Here is a 17,267-nt window from a genome sequence, read left to right as displayed (position 1 = left end):
GTATGGATGATAATAAAATACATATATGGACACGGGTAGAGGCAGGATGAGAGGAGTTGGAACAGAAACCGAGAGGAATATTTGAGGTGTTTAAGTTGCTTTATAAGGGACAAATTAAAAGTTTGGACATTTAGATAAAGAGACAAGGCCCCTAGTTAGAGAATTCCATTTGATTAACCTACTTGGTTTCAACATAGTTTGAAATCCTGCAAGTAATAAATGAAATGAAATTAGGAATGATGTACACTGTTTAAGTTTTAATAATGATGGGAAGCTGAGCTTAATGTAGAGAGTTTATTGATTTTTTCCTGTTTTCCTTTTTTTTGTTTTTTCCTTATTCTTTTTTTTTCCTTTATCTTTTATTTTTTAATTTTTAATCTATTTGGTTTTAATATACTCCAGACTGTGTTTGATAAAGAGTTATGCCGGGTATGGGACCTGGGAAGTCGGAAGGGGATTAGGGAGGGGGGTTTATGGGGGGGGAGGGGGGGAGGGTGGAAATATAGTCTCAACTTATAGAATAAGAAGAATGCACTCGTATACTGTTGCTCTTTTTTCTTTCTTTTTTCTTTTTATTTTCCCCCCTTTTTTTTCATTTTTTTTAATTTTAGTGTAAGATATAAATTGAATAGATTAATGAATAGAGAAATACACCAAAGGGAGAAGTAGAGGGAAAGAAGAGGGAGAAGTAAAGAGGGAGAGAGAGGGGAATGTAAGGAGGGTGAGATGGAGGGAAGGGGAGAAAGGAATGTTTGAGGGGGAAGGGAAGTAGAAGAGGGGAATGTTGGAAGGGAGAAATGAAAGTTGGAGGGGGAGAAGAAAGGGTGTATGGAGGATGGAAGTGCTATGTTGGTTTTCCATGGTGGAAGATGAGTTGTGTTTACTGCTTTTTTTTTTTTTTGCAAATGCACAGTATATAAGTGATTGTATAAAATGAAAATGAAAATGAATAAAATATTTAACATAAAAAAAATGTCTATAAGCAACCAGGACTTTATTATTCTTACTGAGTCCAATTTCTCAATATGGTTGAAGCTCTGTGTGATCCAGGTGAACAGAATCAGGCTTTCAGAAGTAGAGAAACCTCTTTTCAATATTTTTACCTCTGACCTAGCCATCTGCCAATTAAAAAAAAAAGCGGTTGTTTCGTTTTCCTGTCTTTTGGTGGAGCTAATTTCTTAAGACTCATTCGGAGCGCACACCTAAAAACATTTGCATCTGAAAAACCTGCAGAGAAAGTTTTTTTTAAAAAAAACAAAAAACACCAGAAACAGCCAACATTTGTCCCACCTTTCTTTCGTAGCGTTCCTTCTAAGCGATAAAACACCCGTGTTTTCCTAATTGCACAATTGTGACACTTTGCACTGGCCTTATTTGCTTTTACTGCATTGCATTCCCAAACATGTGATCGGAGGGCAAGAGAACTGGGGGGGGGGGAGTGCCATTTTCATATGGGGGAAGGGGAGAAAGAGCATTCTTAAAACACAAAAGCAGCAATGTTAGAGTCCCTTTATCCTAAGAAGGGCTCGTAACCCCCTTTGGAGCCACGTTTTGTGTTTCTGCAGGATAAAAAGATCGGATACAAACGTGCAAGCAATGAAATGGAAAAATATCTTGCAAAGACCGCGAGGGGCTTCGCTCCCTGATTTCGACAAAAGTTCCTATCCAAGTTTGTTTCTATCCCACATTCGTAGCTAGCAGAAGGGGGGAAAGGAAACGGTGATAGGTCGGAAAAGCAAGCTTGAATCGAAGCCTCTTCAAATAGAAAGTCAGGGAACATCAAGTCTCACAGAATCGCAGAGATGGAAGTGACCCTGGAGGTCATCCGATCCATCCCCCTGCTCAAGCAGGAGACCATTTTACAGAATCAAAGATGGCGGTCATCTAATCCCACCCCCTAACTCAAGCCTGGAGATGCTTACAGGAGTACAGAATCAGAGTTGGAAGGGACCTTGGAGGTCATCTAGTCCAAACTCCTTGCACTAGCTGCAGAAAGCACCCAGTTGGAAGAGCCACCCCGCGGGCTCCTCCCTTCTAGCTGGACTCCTGAGGGTTTTGCAAACAGGTCAACGCTGGTTTTTATTATTTTTTTAAGCAAGAGTTGGGAAACGGTTTAAGGTTTACCTTGTTTTCTCCACTTTGAATCAAGGCTTTGGTTAAGATAACGCGTCTCTCCCCACCACCCCACCAACCACAACATCACTTTCCCACCGGGCGCGAGTGATCTCTCGGTGTGACGCCCATAAACTTCCAAAGGGAGGGGGGAGAAAGCCCGAAGCCTGAGCCTTTGCAGAGGGCAAATACCGCTTCCCGGGGAAAAGAGGGTTTCTGCAAGGCTTGGTCCCAGGCTTGGTTGACGTGAGGATCTCGAACTCACATTCAGAAGATCCGCAAATGATGCTCTCGCCGGCTCTCCATCCCCGCGCTCCTGCGCCACAACCGCCAGCCCGCACCTGTCCTCACCTGCAGCCTAAACCCGCAGCTCTGGCAGCCTTCCCACGGCCCATAAGCCCCCAGGGCACGGGGTGGGGAGGGGGAGAGAATGTCTCCGCTCAGGCCAACTAAATCAATCGGTGAGACGGCGATTCAATCCAGCATGCGGAGCGATCAGGTTTTTAACCAATCGATGCGCAAAAAAAAGGGTTTTAACCAATCGATCCGTAGGCGCAAAAGGGCTGCAGCCGCGTAGTTTGCACAGCTATTTCTCTTGTCCTTCGGGGGAGCCATGTGTGTGGTTATGTTTGTTGAGCTCAACTAACCCAATCCCGATTGGCTTTGGCTAAGAATAGCATGTCTGCAAAACTGGGCTGCAAAACTCGACACGGCCGCGGCTGGCAACCCAGAGTTGTTGTTCTTGTTCTCTTTCCTTGTTTTACCACCACCACCACCCCCTAGCAGCCGTCTGGAGGATTGCAGCCCTGGTTTAGCAAGCTGGGGTTATAGCTTCCAGAAAAAAAGGGGTTGAGCTGATGAAATGAGTTGTGTGAAGGGGTTGTGGGAGGGACGGAAAAGTGACATGTTTCAATTCCATCAAGTTCAGCCTTGATGGTAGTCTAAGGAAGGAGTGGAAAAATCCCAATGGCCAGATTGAGAAAGTCCTGAATGCATGTTCTCCCAGGGCTGGTAATTCAGAGTGGAAAGAATTACACTCAGAAATTGGAAAGCATGGAATGGGCACAGAATTTAAGGGAAAGGAGTTTAAAGTGTGGTTTTGGGCAGGTTTGAGGATATTGAGACTCTATTCCAAACCCTAACTTGACTCTTGAACAGAAAAACAACATTTCTGCTCTCTGGATCCACACATCGACACCTTCAGGACCTCCTCGGGAGAGGGATCTTGGAGCCTGGCTGTAAAATCACCCAGTATTTCCAGATTCGGAGAACAGCTTTAGGAGAGATACCGAAGCAAACATTTCAGTGTTATCACTTCTAAGCTGAATGAAGTCTCACCCATCATTTTAAAAATCAAGGATAGCCTCGCTTATCTCTAAGACCACACCTGGAATACTGCAACCAATTTTGGTCACCATACTACAAAAAAGTTGAGACTTTAGGAAAAGTGCAAAGAAGAGCAATTAGGATGATCAAAGGCCTGGAGACTAAACCATATAAAGAACAGCTGCAGGATTTGGGTTTGGCTAGTCTAAAGAAAAGATGAATTAGGGGTGACATGATAGCAGCATTCCAGTATCTGAGGGACTGCCTCAAAGAAGAGGGGGTCAAATTATTCTCCAAAGTACCAGAGGGCAGGGCAATAAACAATGGATGGAAACTGATCAAGAAGAGAAGCAACCTGGAATTAAGGAGAAACTTCATAACGGTGAGGACAATTAATCAGTGGAATGGCTTGCCTTCAGAAATCGTGGGCACTCCATCACTGGAGGTTTTTAAGAAGAGACTGGGCTGTCACTTATCTAAAATAGTAGGGTCTCCTGCATGAGCAGCGGGCTGGACTAGAAGACCTCCAAGGTTCCTCCCAGCTCCTTCATTCTATTCTCTGGCTACTTTGATAAGTTACGCAGCAAACTTACTAAGACCAGGCCAGGGTTTAACTAAGTTCAATAGACAACACAAGCACAGATCCATTCCTGGAGATTTCACAGATGTTTGTGATAATGTAGTCCCAGAACACAGAACCCCATCTTATTTTATTCACTTCTTCATTAGATTTATATTCACCATTGTTCACAGGCTCACAGCAACATTAACCATGGGCTGCTTCAGAGGTACTTCCTTCTTTGCATTTCAAATTATTAAATATGTGTACCTCTGAAGGCCATTGCGGTTTGGTTTCACAATCTCTGAACAGCCTTAATTTTTGCTAAATCTTTTTCTAATCATGTAGTCCTCGACTTAACAACTAAAATTGAGCCCCAGATTTCTGTTGCTGAATGAGACAGTGGTTCAGTGAATTTTTGCCCCCATCTCGTGACCTTTCCTCCCATGGTTATTAAGTGAATCATTGCAGCCATTACTGAACATGGTTGTTAAGCGAATCTGGCTTCAAGCAGTTTGGCACTTCGATTGTCAGTGGCTCAAGGTACACACACACTCTCTTACATATATATTTATATATCAGTGACTGCATTACCTCTGTAAATGCCATACATTAAATAAATAATAATATAAAAGCCCGTAAGAAAACCTGATTTAAAAAAAAAATACAATGGAAGTGAGATTTGGTTTGCTTTGCTCAAGGCCTGATGACCCACCTAAGCAGCTGACTCATCTGGCTGAGAAAGTCAAAAGATGAAGAGAGCCAAGGGCTATTCCAGTCCTCTGAGCAACTTATCCATGTTCTGCAGGCAAACAAAAAATTACCCGAAGTTACTCATCAAATAAGAACTAATAAGGAGCAGGTTCCATTCCATCCTCTTCATACTTAACTTAGGGTAGAAAGTTACCCTGTTTCCCCGAAAATAAGATCTCTCCGGATAATAAACCCAATCGAGCTTTTGAGTGCATGCGCTAAAATAAACCCTCCCTGAAAATACTGCAACACAGCAGCAGCTATGGGGTGACCATGCTCGCCACCTCCTGCACCTCAAAAATAATAAGACCTTCCCGAAAATAAGGCCAAGAGCTTATTTCAGGGTCAAAAGAAAATAAGACCCTGACTTATTTTCGGGGAAACACGGTAGCACCCACCAATATTTCAAGAATGAAATATTTTGAGAAATGTTAAAAAGGCAGGATATTATATTTCTCTGGATGAGACGTTTTTAGAGGGAGAAAGTAGCCCACACCCTTCCTTAATGCTCACAGCAGATGTCAGCACTAGAGAGATAGCTCTATTCATAGGCAAAGTAAATATTGCAGGCAGAAATCCATTCAAGGCAGGGTATTTTGAAATTCCCTACTGCAAGATCTAAATAAAGGTAGGATTAGCCCTCAGCCACAATAGGAATTGCCCGACAAGCCCCTTCATTGCATCACCCTCAGAAACTTCAACCAAACTTAACTCAGACAAACACTTAGGACAGCGATAGCTAGCCTTTTTGGCGCCAAGTGCCAAAAGTGTGCACGTGCGTGCACACCCATAATGCAATGCACGCCAACCCCCCCACACCCCACGCTCCCATGCATGCATGCATGACCCGCCTCCCACACATGCGTGGCAGAGACCCCAAAACATGCTGGCCAGCGAGAGGCGCATGTACGTGTGGTGAAGCTGAGCTGGGGTGATGGCTCACATGCCCATAGAGAGGGCTCTAGGTTCACCATCATGGACCTGAAGCTGCACTAGAAGCACCCATGTGGTTCTGCATCATCACTAAACCATCTTTCCAATCAGCCCCCAGCTTCCATTTTGTCTCCAGTGCCTTTCTCTCAGCTTGCAACTGAAGCAGATGGATATTTCTTCCCACATTAGGAATATATATATATATATATATATTATATTTGCTCTGGAGAGCTCTGTGCTCAGCAGACAATCAAGCAAGCTTTTGCAGATTTCTGAAAGACCTTGTGCATTTCACAAGACAAAAGGCACTGGTTTAAGCTAGGCAAGAGGCCAGAGATAGCCCAGATCTTCTCTATGGCTGACAAAATGCAGATGGATTCCACTTTAGAAAAAAAATTCAGCCGCAATGATCCAAACCCAGGATCAATGTCCAATCCACAATCTTGGGAAAGAGCACGGCTCCTCTGCCATCAAAGCTCTCCTGCACGTAGACAGCATAAAAACACCAGATTTTAATGCTCCTTGAATAGGAGCATTTCTAAGCTGCTGTCTGATGAATCCTTCAAGGCTAGCCATTCTTCTAACCTGCCATGTATGTTTAACTTTAAAAAAAGCAAGAAAAACAATTCCACAATTACTTTCAGAATCAATACAAAATAGTAAAGAACCAACACCAGACAAACAAAATAGAAAGGAATCAATATCACAGGGATACAAAGTAGCAAGAAATCAATACCACAGTGATCATTCCATAATAAATCAAACTAAAGTTCTGTTTTCTTTAAAATTGCTGCCATTGGTATTTATCCCATTTGAGTTAAAATGTTGTGATCTTTGTTTGGCCATTCACATAAACAGGGGGATCAAGTTTTCACTGCAATGTTTGATTACATTTTTATGTTGAAGAGAAAGCTAAATAAATGTGTAACTGAGAAGTCTAATTCAATGCCAAAGCCAAACATTAATTTTGCAATCATTTTTAAAAGCTGCATCCAAAGGGTTAAATCTTTGAGAGAAACTTAATTTTCTGGTTGTTGCTTTTTTTAACAGCAGTACATTTCTCTGGTAATTTTTATTTATATTTCATTTTTTCAGCATCTACTTTTCAGAATAAAAATCCAATTCAGTCTTAGGCCATGATGCATGTAACATACATCTCAGTGAATTAAAAAATTCCTCGTGAAAAAGTCTGTACATATTTGCAAATTAAATGAAACGAATATCAAGTTAAAAAATAGCAAGTATCCCCTTTTTTTAAATCTTCAACAAACATTTACAACATTGTAGTTTGGGAATCTTTACAAAAAGTCCACTACTAAGTACAGAACTTCCCATTTGAAAAATAAACAGGATAGAGTACAAGAAACAACAACCCCCAAAATACATAGAATTAACAGCTCTAGTTTGTATTTATCTTATACCTATAAAATATTTAAATGTGCAGCATTTTCTCTTTCTCTCTCTGGAAATTTATCACGCGTCATCATCCTCATCGGCATCAGTTTTCTAACAATTTTGCAATTACACATTTCCTCTGTTCGGCTGTCATGTGCTCACAAGCCTCCAGAACATTTGCTATTATTAAAGTCTGTTGAATTGTTTTGGCTTTTACCCAGATTCTTCCATTCATTCCTAACACTAACTCAAAAGGATAAAGTTGTCCCAAATCCCACATGATTTCACAATCTGGAGCCAAGAGTCTGAAATTAAAACAATAGGGAGAGAGAGAAAAAAATCAATTCATGACATCAATTCAATCTCAATTATTTATATATTATTTTCCTTTGAAACCCTAGCCAAATATCCTTGTTAAGGGTCAAGACTGCTTTTAATTTCTCCTTTCTGGGAAAACAGAACTGTTATAAAATGAGGCCTAATGTCTGAAGACTGTTGTTCCACGTAAAGATATAAAACAACTTCTCTATAGCTTTTGGGTGCAAGTTTTCCCTTTGTGTGTGTGCGTGCAAGTTCAGAGTAGCAAAACTCTTGAAAATGCTGATGAGATCTGAGTACTGAAGAGAACTAGTGCTGCTGGGTAGTGAAATCCATTAAACATTTTGACAAAAAGGGAAAAGAAACCAGAAGTAAAAAAAAAAAATCATGAATCTAAATTTACTGTACAACTCAAGACTCATTGAGCCCAAAGTTTATGTTGCTAAATGAGATATTTGGTTTTTTACTATTATTAAGGTTTTATTTTATTATATAAAATACAAAGAAGAGGAGAAAAAATAGGAAATTAAGGGAAGGGAGTGGGGAAAAGGGGGTGTGCAATACAAGGGAAAAAGAAAGGAGGCTTTTTAGCACTTTGAAGGGGAAAAGTGAAAAAAGGGTTTTTTCCCTTTTGTCAGTAAGGTCAAAGAATTTGAAAGAATACAATGAATTTTGTAAATAAAAATTTTGATAGTTCACAAAGATTACTGGGTGCAAATAGAAATACACATTATTTCCATAGCAAGGAAGATAAAGCAAGAATGGTTAAATTGATTCTTTTATTCAAAGAGGAAAGTGTGTTTTTATTTGGATATTACTTCTGGAATTTGTGCTTGTGAAGAAAAAAAATGAAACTTTGACCTTGGTTTTGTTGATTAGAAAGATTTGGTGTTATAAGAATGGCTAGTTATATATTAATGTGTAAAAGTAAAAGTTGAGGTTGGAGTGTGTTTATCTTGTACTGTGCTAAGAAGAGTTGGAAGTCAAGGCTAAGTGAGATATTTGTTAAGTGAGTTTTGCCCCATGTTACAACTTTCCCTCAATCGTGGTCATCAATTGAGGACCTGTTAACTGCTTTTTTTTTTAAAGAAACTTATACTACGAAACATGGGAAAGGCATAAATGACATAGTTCCAGAGTAAGAATTCCTTGACACCTACTTTCTTATCAGGCCTAGTGAGACCTTGAATAAAAAGCCATCCTGTCCTATGATTCCCATGCCATTCGCCCGGCCGCTGCTGTCTATGCAGACCATCTCGGGTTCCATATCTTTATTGGCCACGATGAACTGGCCATAAATAAGGTCACCCACCTAAAGAAGGGAGAAAAGCAGCCATTTAATAGATTTACATTCTGCCTTTTTCACTACAAGTGCAAAGTGACACCCATTTCAGTTGTGTCCTCACCACACTGCACAGGATGATGTAGTGAGAAAAACAGTCGGTGCAAAGTACCTAAAGTAGGCAAAAGAATGGTCCTGAACCTAGATCTCTCTGGTTCCAGATCAACAACTGAACTACTATCACACAGCAACAAAATTGCAGTCATTGAAGGATCATTGGGGATAGTTTGGCATGCCTCCCTTTGAGGAGAGTGATCCCCAAAGGTGCCCTTTCAAAAGCCAACTGGACCTTTTCTCTTGAAGACGTTTCGTTTCTAACCGAAGAAACTTCTTCAGTTCTTGGATGAGAAGCAAATCATCTTCAAGAGAAAAACCAAGGAAGTCCAATCACCTTTTGAAAAAGCACCTTTGGGACAACCGTGACCTGGATAACTGAGAAGCTCCATAGACACTTCAAGGAAAGTGATCTTTATGTGAGAACAGAAGCTTCATAACTATACAAAAGAGCATTCACAGCATCTCCATGCAACTCAAGAAGGTTATCAGAAAAATATTTTGGCCAGTACACCAATGGTGTTGGTATTGGTTCTCATTAAACAGGAAAAACAAGTTCATCTGTTGTAGAATGGACACATAGGTCAACTGATTTGTGAAATGTTGTCCTATTATAGGTTGGTGTCCTCATCTAATGAATAATACCCCAAAGAAGTCAAAAGGAAAAGAGAAAAGAACCAGGGAGAGAAGCTAATGATTTTAACGGCAATACATAACTATGATTATACTTATATATTTAGCCTTCAGTAGAGTAATGATCTGCATTTCCACTTCTCATATAACCAGATGTACAATCTGCTTGCTATCTCATATGCCCTTGTGTTCCCCAAAGGTTTGCTTGCTCTTAAGATAATGTCTTTGAAATTTAAGTCATCCTGGTGACCCATAATAATGTGATGGCATTAGAGCCGACCCCACCGCAGCTTCTTAAAATAGCTACATCTTACTGCAAGGAATAAACCCAGCTGCCTGTGTTTTTATCTGGATTAGTAGTCCTGACTGAACACGTTTGTTTTTTTTCCCATGTCCAGATCAAACCTTATGAGCCCTAGTGGTGCAGTGATTAGAATGCAGTATTGCAGGCTACTTCTGCTGTCTGCCGACTGCTAGCAGTTCGAATCTTGCCAGGCTCAAGGTTGACTCAGCCTTCTATCCTTCCAAGGTCGGTAAAATGAGGCTGACTCTATAAACTGCTTAGAGAGGGCAATAAAGCACTGTGAAACGATATATACGTCTATGTGCTATTGCTATTGCTAAACTGCCAAAATGAAGCCACCTTTCTGGTTTTGTCATTGGCCAGAAAGAAATCACTTTCAAGGCAAACCACAAGATCAAACCAAGAAGCCAGATCAAACATGTTGACATTGAACACTAAACTTTAAAGTCACGGCTCAAATCCCACCCAGATCTGCTCAGAAACATCCCTGGGTACAATAGGATGATTTTCCTGCTCCTTGCAGTGCTTGAGAGAGTTCCTCACCTGCACATTTGGCCTGTTCCTTTTGGTGGCTCCTTCAAATGCCAAGTAAGAGAGAGAGGCATGTTCGCTGCCTCCAACATCCAGTTTGAATATGTCCCCAGCTTTGGCTGTCACTATGCCGATCACATGATCTCCCTTCACTGGGACATACTGGCAAGAATAGGAAAAAAAATCTTTTTCTTTTGGACAGAAAACAAAGTAGTGGTGTCATGCAGACCTCCCCTCCCTGCAATCCACTAGGAATATAGTGTTTTTTTTTCTTGCAAAGTGCCACTGTACATAAATACAGCATTCCTGGCCCAAATATTTATATTTATTATGTAACACAAACTATATATAATATAGTACTATGTAATAATATGAATGTGATGTGAGTATGCCACATATTATATATATTAGATATTATGTTTATAAAAATATTATATAAATCTATATCATATATTATAAATATAAAAGTAAATTTTGTTATATATTTTATATAAATTAAATTTTATATAACCATATATAAATTAAATTTTATATAACCATATATAAATTATTTAATATTACTGCATTATATATCATACTTTAATATAATGAATTTAATTAATTCATTAACACTTTGCATATGCACCAAAGACAATTTCCTTTTTTGTCCAATCAACTTGGCCAATAAAGAATTATATCTATTCTATTAACATAAAATTACAGTGTATAATATTTTATTATATCTTCTTCCGGTTTTTTTTTATAGCCATGCGCGCACTTGCAGATGCTGGGGCCAACAGCCGGCTGTCTCCGAACTGCGCACGCGCAGCCTCCTTACCCGCTTCTGTTGTGAGTCCACCCAATAGGTTCCCCCGGAACTACTTCCGCTCACACTTCCGGTCTGAGCGGAATGGCCACGGTAGCGAAGCAACCCGCATTTGGTAACTAGCAGGCCGTCGGCGCCGCGTCTCAACCCCGGCCCACAAACCAGCCGCCCCTTCTGCGGCCCACTCGAATTCAGACGCAGCCGCTCGCCGTCCGCTTCGCCCTGACTGGGCAAGATCAACGCTTCCCCCGGCATTACTACTTGCCCCACCCGCGTCTCGGCCAAGCAAGCTGCGGCGCCCGCCATAATGTCAGAAATTGGCCCTTCGAGTTGCCGCCTCGCGCCTGCGCAGAAAAAACATTGCGTATGCGCAAATGAAGCCCTGCGTCGGATTGCAAAATAAAATAAAATTCTAGAGTGATGCTGGGCTTGGCGTCCTCTTGCTTTTATCTGGTTGGAAAGATTAAGCCACCATCCAGAGAGGGGTGTTTATCCCTTCAAAGAGTGCAAATAGCATCAAACATCAGCAGATGTGGGTTAAGATAATTTCTAAATTCAACTCTGGCCAGACAATTCCTTTTGTGCCTGACATTTGTGAGCTGGGTCATCTCTGAGAAAATAAGTACCAGTAAAAGCCTGGGAAAAAGAGAGACAAGATAGTGTGTGAAAGGCAAACGATTAGCATCCCTAAATTTGTGCAAAGTAATCAGTTTCAAGCCCATGCAGTTTTCTTGGAAAGAATTGTGACATTGGCACGCAACATCAACAGTAGCAAAGTTTGGAGACTTCCTCAAAGAGAGACTTTATCAACTTCCAGCACTGTAATCCAAATAATAATGTTTGCTCAGGCTGTTTGGTGTCTGATCAATATTTTCAACATGTGGGGGAAATGTTTGGAATTTAATGAAACTTCGCAATAATTTACTTAACTTCACATCAATTCACTCTTGAGTGATTGGATTACATCCTTATCTGATTTTGAAAACAAAATATGGATTGCACCTTGATAATATCTGAAAGATGTGAGCTAAACTCTGAAAAAAAGGGGGGGGAATCCCTCAAGATACTAGCTGGATTTAAAAACAGGTTGAGGTTTCTACAGATTGGTTGTATCACCTTTGCACAACAAAAGAAGAAAGTGTTTACAAAACACCTCAGTTTATAAGTGTTACTTTCTCTTGAGCTGTACAATTATCAATTAGATACAAAATGAAATTGTATCAAAGATGAATTCCTATTGGAAAAACAAGCTAATACCAATATACGAAACTGAAATATTATTTGGCTTGGGAGAGAAAAGGGCCAAAATCATACAAAGATCAGTTTTATACAATGTTGATTGACTAACAGACTCAAAGGAAGATGGACCAACTGCATCAAGTTATCCCGAACACTAAAAACGCCTAAAAACATCAGATAAAGCTTTTCTTACACTGAGTGAAACATACAGCAAGCCATTCTTATGTTTTCAACATTTGTAACCCTATCAATCAGCAAATCTACAAATAGTGATCAATCTTGGTGCTCATATACCATACTTGCCCTGGGACTTACATCTTCCTACAAACATTTTGGAATTAAAAATATACACATTTTCCTTGGAAGTCTTCTCAAGAAAGTTGACATAGGGTAACTGATAACACTACACTTGATGATCCAGATCTGCCATTTATGCCATCTTAACTATCGGTTTTAAAGCACTTTCTCTAATTTAGCAGATTAGAGCAAGAAGGTGAAATGATGAGCAAGTTCCTGGATTATTAAACTTTAGCGACCCCGTCTGGCTGATAGTGGCATACCAATATATGAAAAAATCATAAAATGTGGAATACTATTCTGAAGAAAGATATATCCTAAGATGAAGTTTGATTTTCTAAAGCAATATCAATGCTACTCAAGTTGACTTTTGTTGACTTCAGTATATTATCTTCAGCTTTTGTATACAGCTATCCAGTTTCTCTATTCTTATTTTTTTGTTTTCCAAGCAGTGTTTTCTCAAGGCTAGAGACAATTCCAAGTAATAAAACATTATGTTAAAAATGGAGAATGCAAACTGATCATTATTTTTATTTATTAAATTTTTACGCCATCCATCTCCCTTACAAGGTGATTCATGGTTTATGCTTCAACACCAACAATTATAATACTCACTTTCTGGAAGTTTCTTTCTGATTCTGGAAAATAGTCGAATAAAGCTATTTCTGCAATATGCTATACAAACCAGAAATGACCATCTTGTGAACCGCAACCAAACCTTTGCAAAAATATCATTAAAGGCTAAAATATATACAAATGTTATGAATATGAATGAATTACAAAGGTACTTAACTACACAACTGAACTATTTGTCACAGTGCAACCATCATCTGGGGAAATCTTCATGTGTTTTGTGTGAGGTCGAGTCTCACAATATTTAATGACTCTCTTTAATTTTTATTTTAAAAAATGAACATTCCATGTTTCCTTAAACAGTGCATCATCTGGATAAAAATATTTCTGTGCATTAACCGTCAAAATTTACATCATTCACATTGATATTAATTCTCTAATCGTAGAATTATAGTATATTAAACGGTTGAACATAGTGAACCTGTTCATTTTTTCCTCAACGTATCTACTGATAAAAATGTAATAATAACATTAAGCATAATCATCATCATCATGATACCAACATTTATATTGTTTATATCTCTATCTTAACCTATTTTCTACTCTTCTTTAATCACCTTTTATTTCCAACTTCAATTTTTATTCTCTAACCATTGATAAAATAATTCCTATATCATATAATACTCAGCTTGTTCTTTCTTTTTAATTGCCAGCGTTAATCTGTTCATTTCTGCACATTCTAATATTTTCCTAATCACCTTCTCATCAGTAGGGATCTCTTCACTTTTCCAATGTTGTGCAAATATAATTCTAGCTATAATTAATACATGAATAATTAAATATGTGTTCTCTTTACTATAAGTTTGAGGTAAAATCCCCAATAGAAATATTTCTGGTTTTAAATCAGTGTGCTGTTTTATCATCTTTTCCAACCATGTATATACTTTTGTCCAATATTTTTTTGTTTCTACACGTCCACCACATATGATAATAAGACTCATGTGTCTGGTGGCACTTCCTACATTTAGCTAACTTATCTTTAAATATCTTTGCCAACCTCGCCAGTGCAAAGTGTCATTTATACTATATCTTATACAGATTTTCTTTATATGCATATGACATCATTAATTTGTATTTCCTATCCCAGAGTTTCTGCCATTTGTCTAATTCTGTTGTGTAATCAAAAATTTTTGCCCGTGCTATCATTGTCTCCTTCACTTGTTCATCTTTCAATTTTATGCCCAATAGGTAGCTATATAATTTCTTTATCAATCTTTCTTCTGTCCCTATTAATATCTTGTCTAATTCTGTTAATTCTTTACAGGTAAAGGTAAAGGTTCCCCTCGCACATATGTGCTAGTCATTCCTGACTCTAGGGGTGGTGCTCATCTCCGTTTCAAAGCCGAAGAGCCAGGACTGTCCAAAGACGTCTCCATGGTCATGTGGCTGGCATGACTGAACGGCGAGGGCACATGGAATGCTGTTACCTTCCCACCAAAGGTGGTCCCTATTTTTCTACTTGCATTTTTACATGCTTTTGAACTGCTAGGTTGGCAGAAGCTGGGACAAGTAACAGGAGCTCACTACGTTACGTGGCGCTAGGGATTTGAACTGCCGAACTGCCAACCTTTCTAATCAACAAGCTCAGCATCTTAGCCACTGAGCCACCATGTACCTAGTTCTTGTACCTGTACCTAAACCATATATTTTAACATCTTTCTCATATCTAGAATGTATCTATATTTGTGAGTACCATGCCATATTGATCCCTTGATCATTCAATTCTTGTTTAGTTTTGAGCTCCCCGTTTTCATTCAAAATATCTTTATATCTAACAATATTTTCCATTTGGGAAACATTTGGGTGAATCATTGCTTCCATTGTTGAAAGCCAAACTGGTATCCTCAAATAATGTTGCTCTTTAATTTTCTCCCATATTGACATTAATGCTTTTCTTACGTAATGTCTTTGAAAGTAAACATGTATCTTATTTTTCCCATACCACAAGAAGGCATGCCAACCCAGTTGCAAGTCATGTCCTTCTAAAGTCAAGTATGCCTCAATACAATCCACTATTTCATCCATGTTAATAGAGCAGCCTGCATTATAATGACTCTTCAAAAAGCATAACTACTAATATATTTCTTAATGATGCCCTCAATAGTCATATTTTAAAAGATTTAGCAGAAGAAGAAAAATCACATGATGTTTTTACTATTCAAAATGTATTTTTATTCTGGACATAATTGTTTAAATCAGTGGTAGTCAACCTGGTCCCTACCGCCCACTAGTGGGTGTTCCAGCTTTCATGGTGGGTAGTAGGGGTTTGCTGTAAATCTGCTTTATAAATTTTATAAAGTAAAGTTACTTCCCTACTTTATAAATCACCGTTACTGTGGAACCGGTGGGCGGTTAGAAAATTTTACTACTAACAGAGATACAAAAGTGGGCGGTAGGTATAAAAAGGTTGACTACTCCTGGTTTAAATAATAGTGTATACACAGAAAGCTATCTCATGCATGCATGATAGCTCTTATAGCATACAAAAATCACTAAAGGAGTAGCATATTTCCTTCTAATTGTCCATATGTAGTCTATATCTGTAAGGAACAAATCACTACTTTTGAAAAGTAAAGTCCTACACTTAGGTAAAAAAAACCTAAAAGTTCACATATAAACTGGGTGAAATCAGGCTTAATAGCAGTGACTGTGAGAGGGATCTTGGAGTCTTAGTGGACAACCATATAAATATGAGCCAGCAGTGTGCAGTGGCAGCAAAAACAGCCAATGCAATCCTAAATTGCATTAATAGAGGGATACAATCAAAATCAAGTGAGGTACTAATACCACTCTATAAAGCCCTAGTAAGACCACACCTAGAGTACTGCATCCAGTTTTGATCACCACACTATAAAAAAGATGTTGAGACTCTAGAAAAAGTGCAGAGAAGAGCAAGCAGGATGATTAGGGGACTGGAGATTAAAACATGAAGAATGGTTACAGGAACTGGGCATGGCTAGTTTAGTGAAGAGAAGGACCAGGGGAGACATGATAGCAGTCTTCCAATATTTGAGGGGCTGCCACGGAGAGGAGTGGGTCAAGCTATTTGCCAAAGCACCTGAACACCGGACAAGGAAACTGACCAAGGAGAGATTCAACCTAGAAATAAGGAGGAACTTTCTGACAGTGAGAACAATCAACCAATGGAACAACTTGCCTTTGGAAGTTGTGGTGGCTTCATCACTTGAGACTTTCAAGAAGAGATTGGACTGCCATTGGTCAGAAATGGTGTAGGGTCTCCTGCTTGAGCAGGGGATTGCACTAAGTGACCTATAAGGTCCCTTCCAACTCTGTTAATCTGTTAAATCTGTTATTGAACATCTTGATTTGGATAAATGGTACAGCTTCAGGAGCATCTAAATAATTACAAGTGAATATCAAGTTTTAATGAAACTAAAAATTCCACAAAGAATGTTTACAAATATCTGCTGATATATTAATTTGATACATGCATTTTAAAGACTGAATAGAAAAGGCAATTTAAATTTCCACTTTATTGAAGCAATGGGAAATTCTGGAAACATTTGATAAATCTTAGACTTACATTTTATTCAACATAAAACAGATTTAATTTACTGGACTCTATTGTATTTATACAGAAAACAGACAAAGTTACTGTTGATATTATTCCCAATGAGAATACAGTATGACTTCGGTCAAGTATATGTTTTTGTAATATGCTAAAATGTATTATTGGAAGAAGACATTTCATATATTAATTTGAGTTTGAATATTTTGAAATGTCTATATCTTTTGATTTATATACATACCATATGAAAATTGGCAATTGGACAATGGAAATGGATTATCCATACTCTTCCTATTGCTATAAGAAATGTTGTTGAACATTAAAAGGGTAAACAAAAAAGCTAAACAAAAATGCTTCAACTTATGAACACTATCGGAACCACTTGCCAAGTGCCCAAATTTTGATCATGAAACTGGGAATGTTGCAACAATTGTTAATGCAAGACCTGTCATAAGTCACTTTTTCAATGCTGTTATCACCTTGAATGGTCGCTAAGCAAATGAT

The 17,267-nt window shown here is 38.8% G+C and overlaps 2 protein-coding genes across 4 annotated transcripts in view; both read right to left on the bottom strand.

Annotated features, from left to right (window-relative positions):
• Positions 1-2,510, bottom strand: part of PRXL2A (peroxiredoxin like 2A) — a 44,923-nt gene extending 42,413 nt beyond the window's left edge. Inside the window, exon 1 of one of the 3 annotated variants that reach the window (XM_032231861.1) lies at positions 2,378-2,510. Coding sequence is in view for 1 of the 3 variants with exons in the window: in XM_032231860.1 (XP_032087751.1) it covers positions 2,125-2,200 (76 nt within the window). In the remaining 2 variants the exon portion in view is untranslated. Of the gene's footprint in view, positions 1-2,124; positions 2,216-2,377 lie in introns of those variants that run through there. The other 2 variants (XM_032231862.1, XM_032231860.1) reach the window with 2 other exon arrangements.
• Positions 2,511-5,948: 3,438 nt separating this feature from the next.
• Positions 5,949-11,393, bottom strand: EXOSC3 (exosome component 3). Its single transcript, XM_032231581.1, has 4 exons — positions 11,078-11,393; positions 10,273-10,422; positions 8,557-8,708; positions 5,949-7,383 (listed from the first exon to the last, which is right to left on the bottom strand). The coding sequence occupies exons 1-4, from the start codon at positions 11,369-11,371 to the stop codon at positions 7,182-7,184; spliced, it is 798 nt and encodes a 265-aa protein (XP_032087472.1). The 5' UTR covers positions 11,372-11,393; the 3' UTR covers positions 5,949-7,181.
• Between the last annotated feature and the right edge of the window lie 5,874 nt (positions 11,394-17,267).

Source organism: Thamnophis elegans, chromosome 15 (assembly GCF_009769535.1).
Source record: "Thamnophis elegans isolate rThaEle1 chromosome 15, rThaEle1.pri, whole genome shotgun sequence".
In the NCBI taxonomy this organism is placed as follows: domain Eukaryota; kingdom Metazoa; phylum Chordata; class Lepidosauria; order Squamata; family Colubridae; genus Thamnophis; species Thamnophis elegans.
The sequence above is the reverse complement of the archived record's forward strand: the minus strand, read 5'-3'. Positions and strand labels throughout refer to the sequence as shown.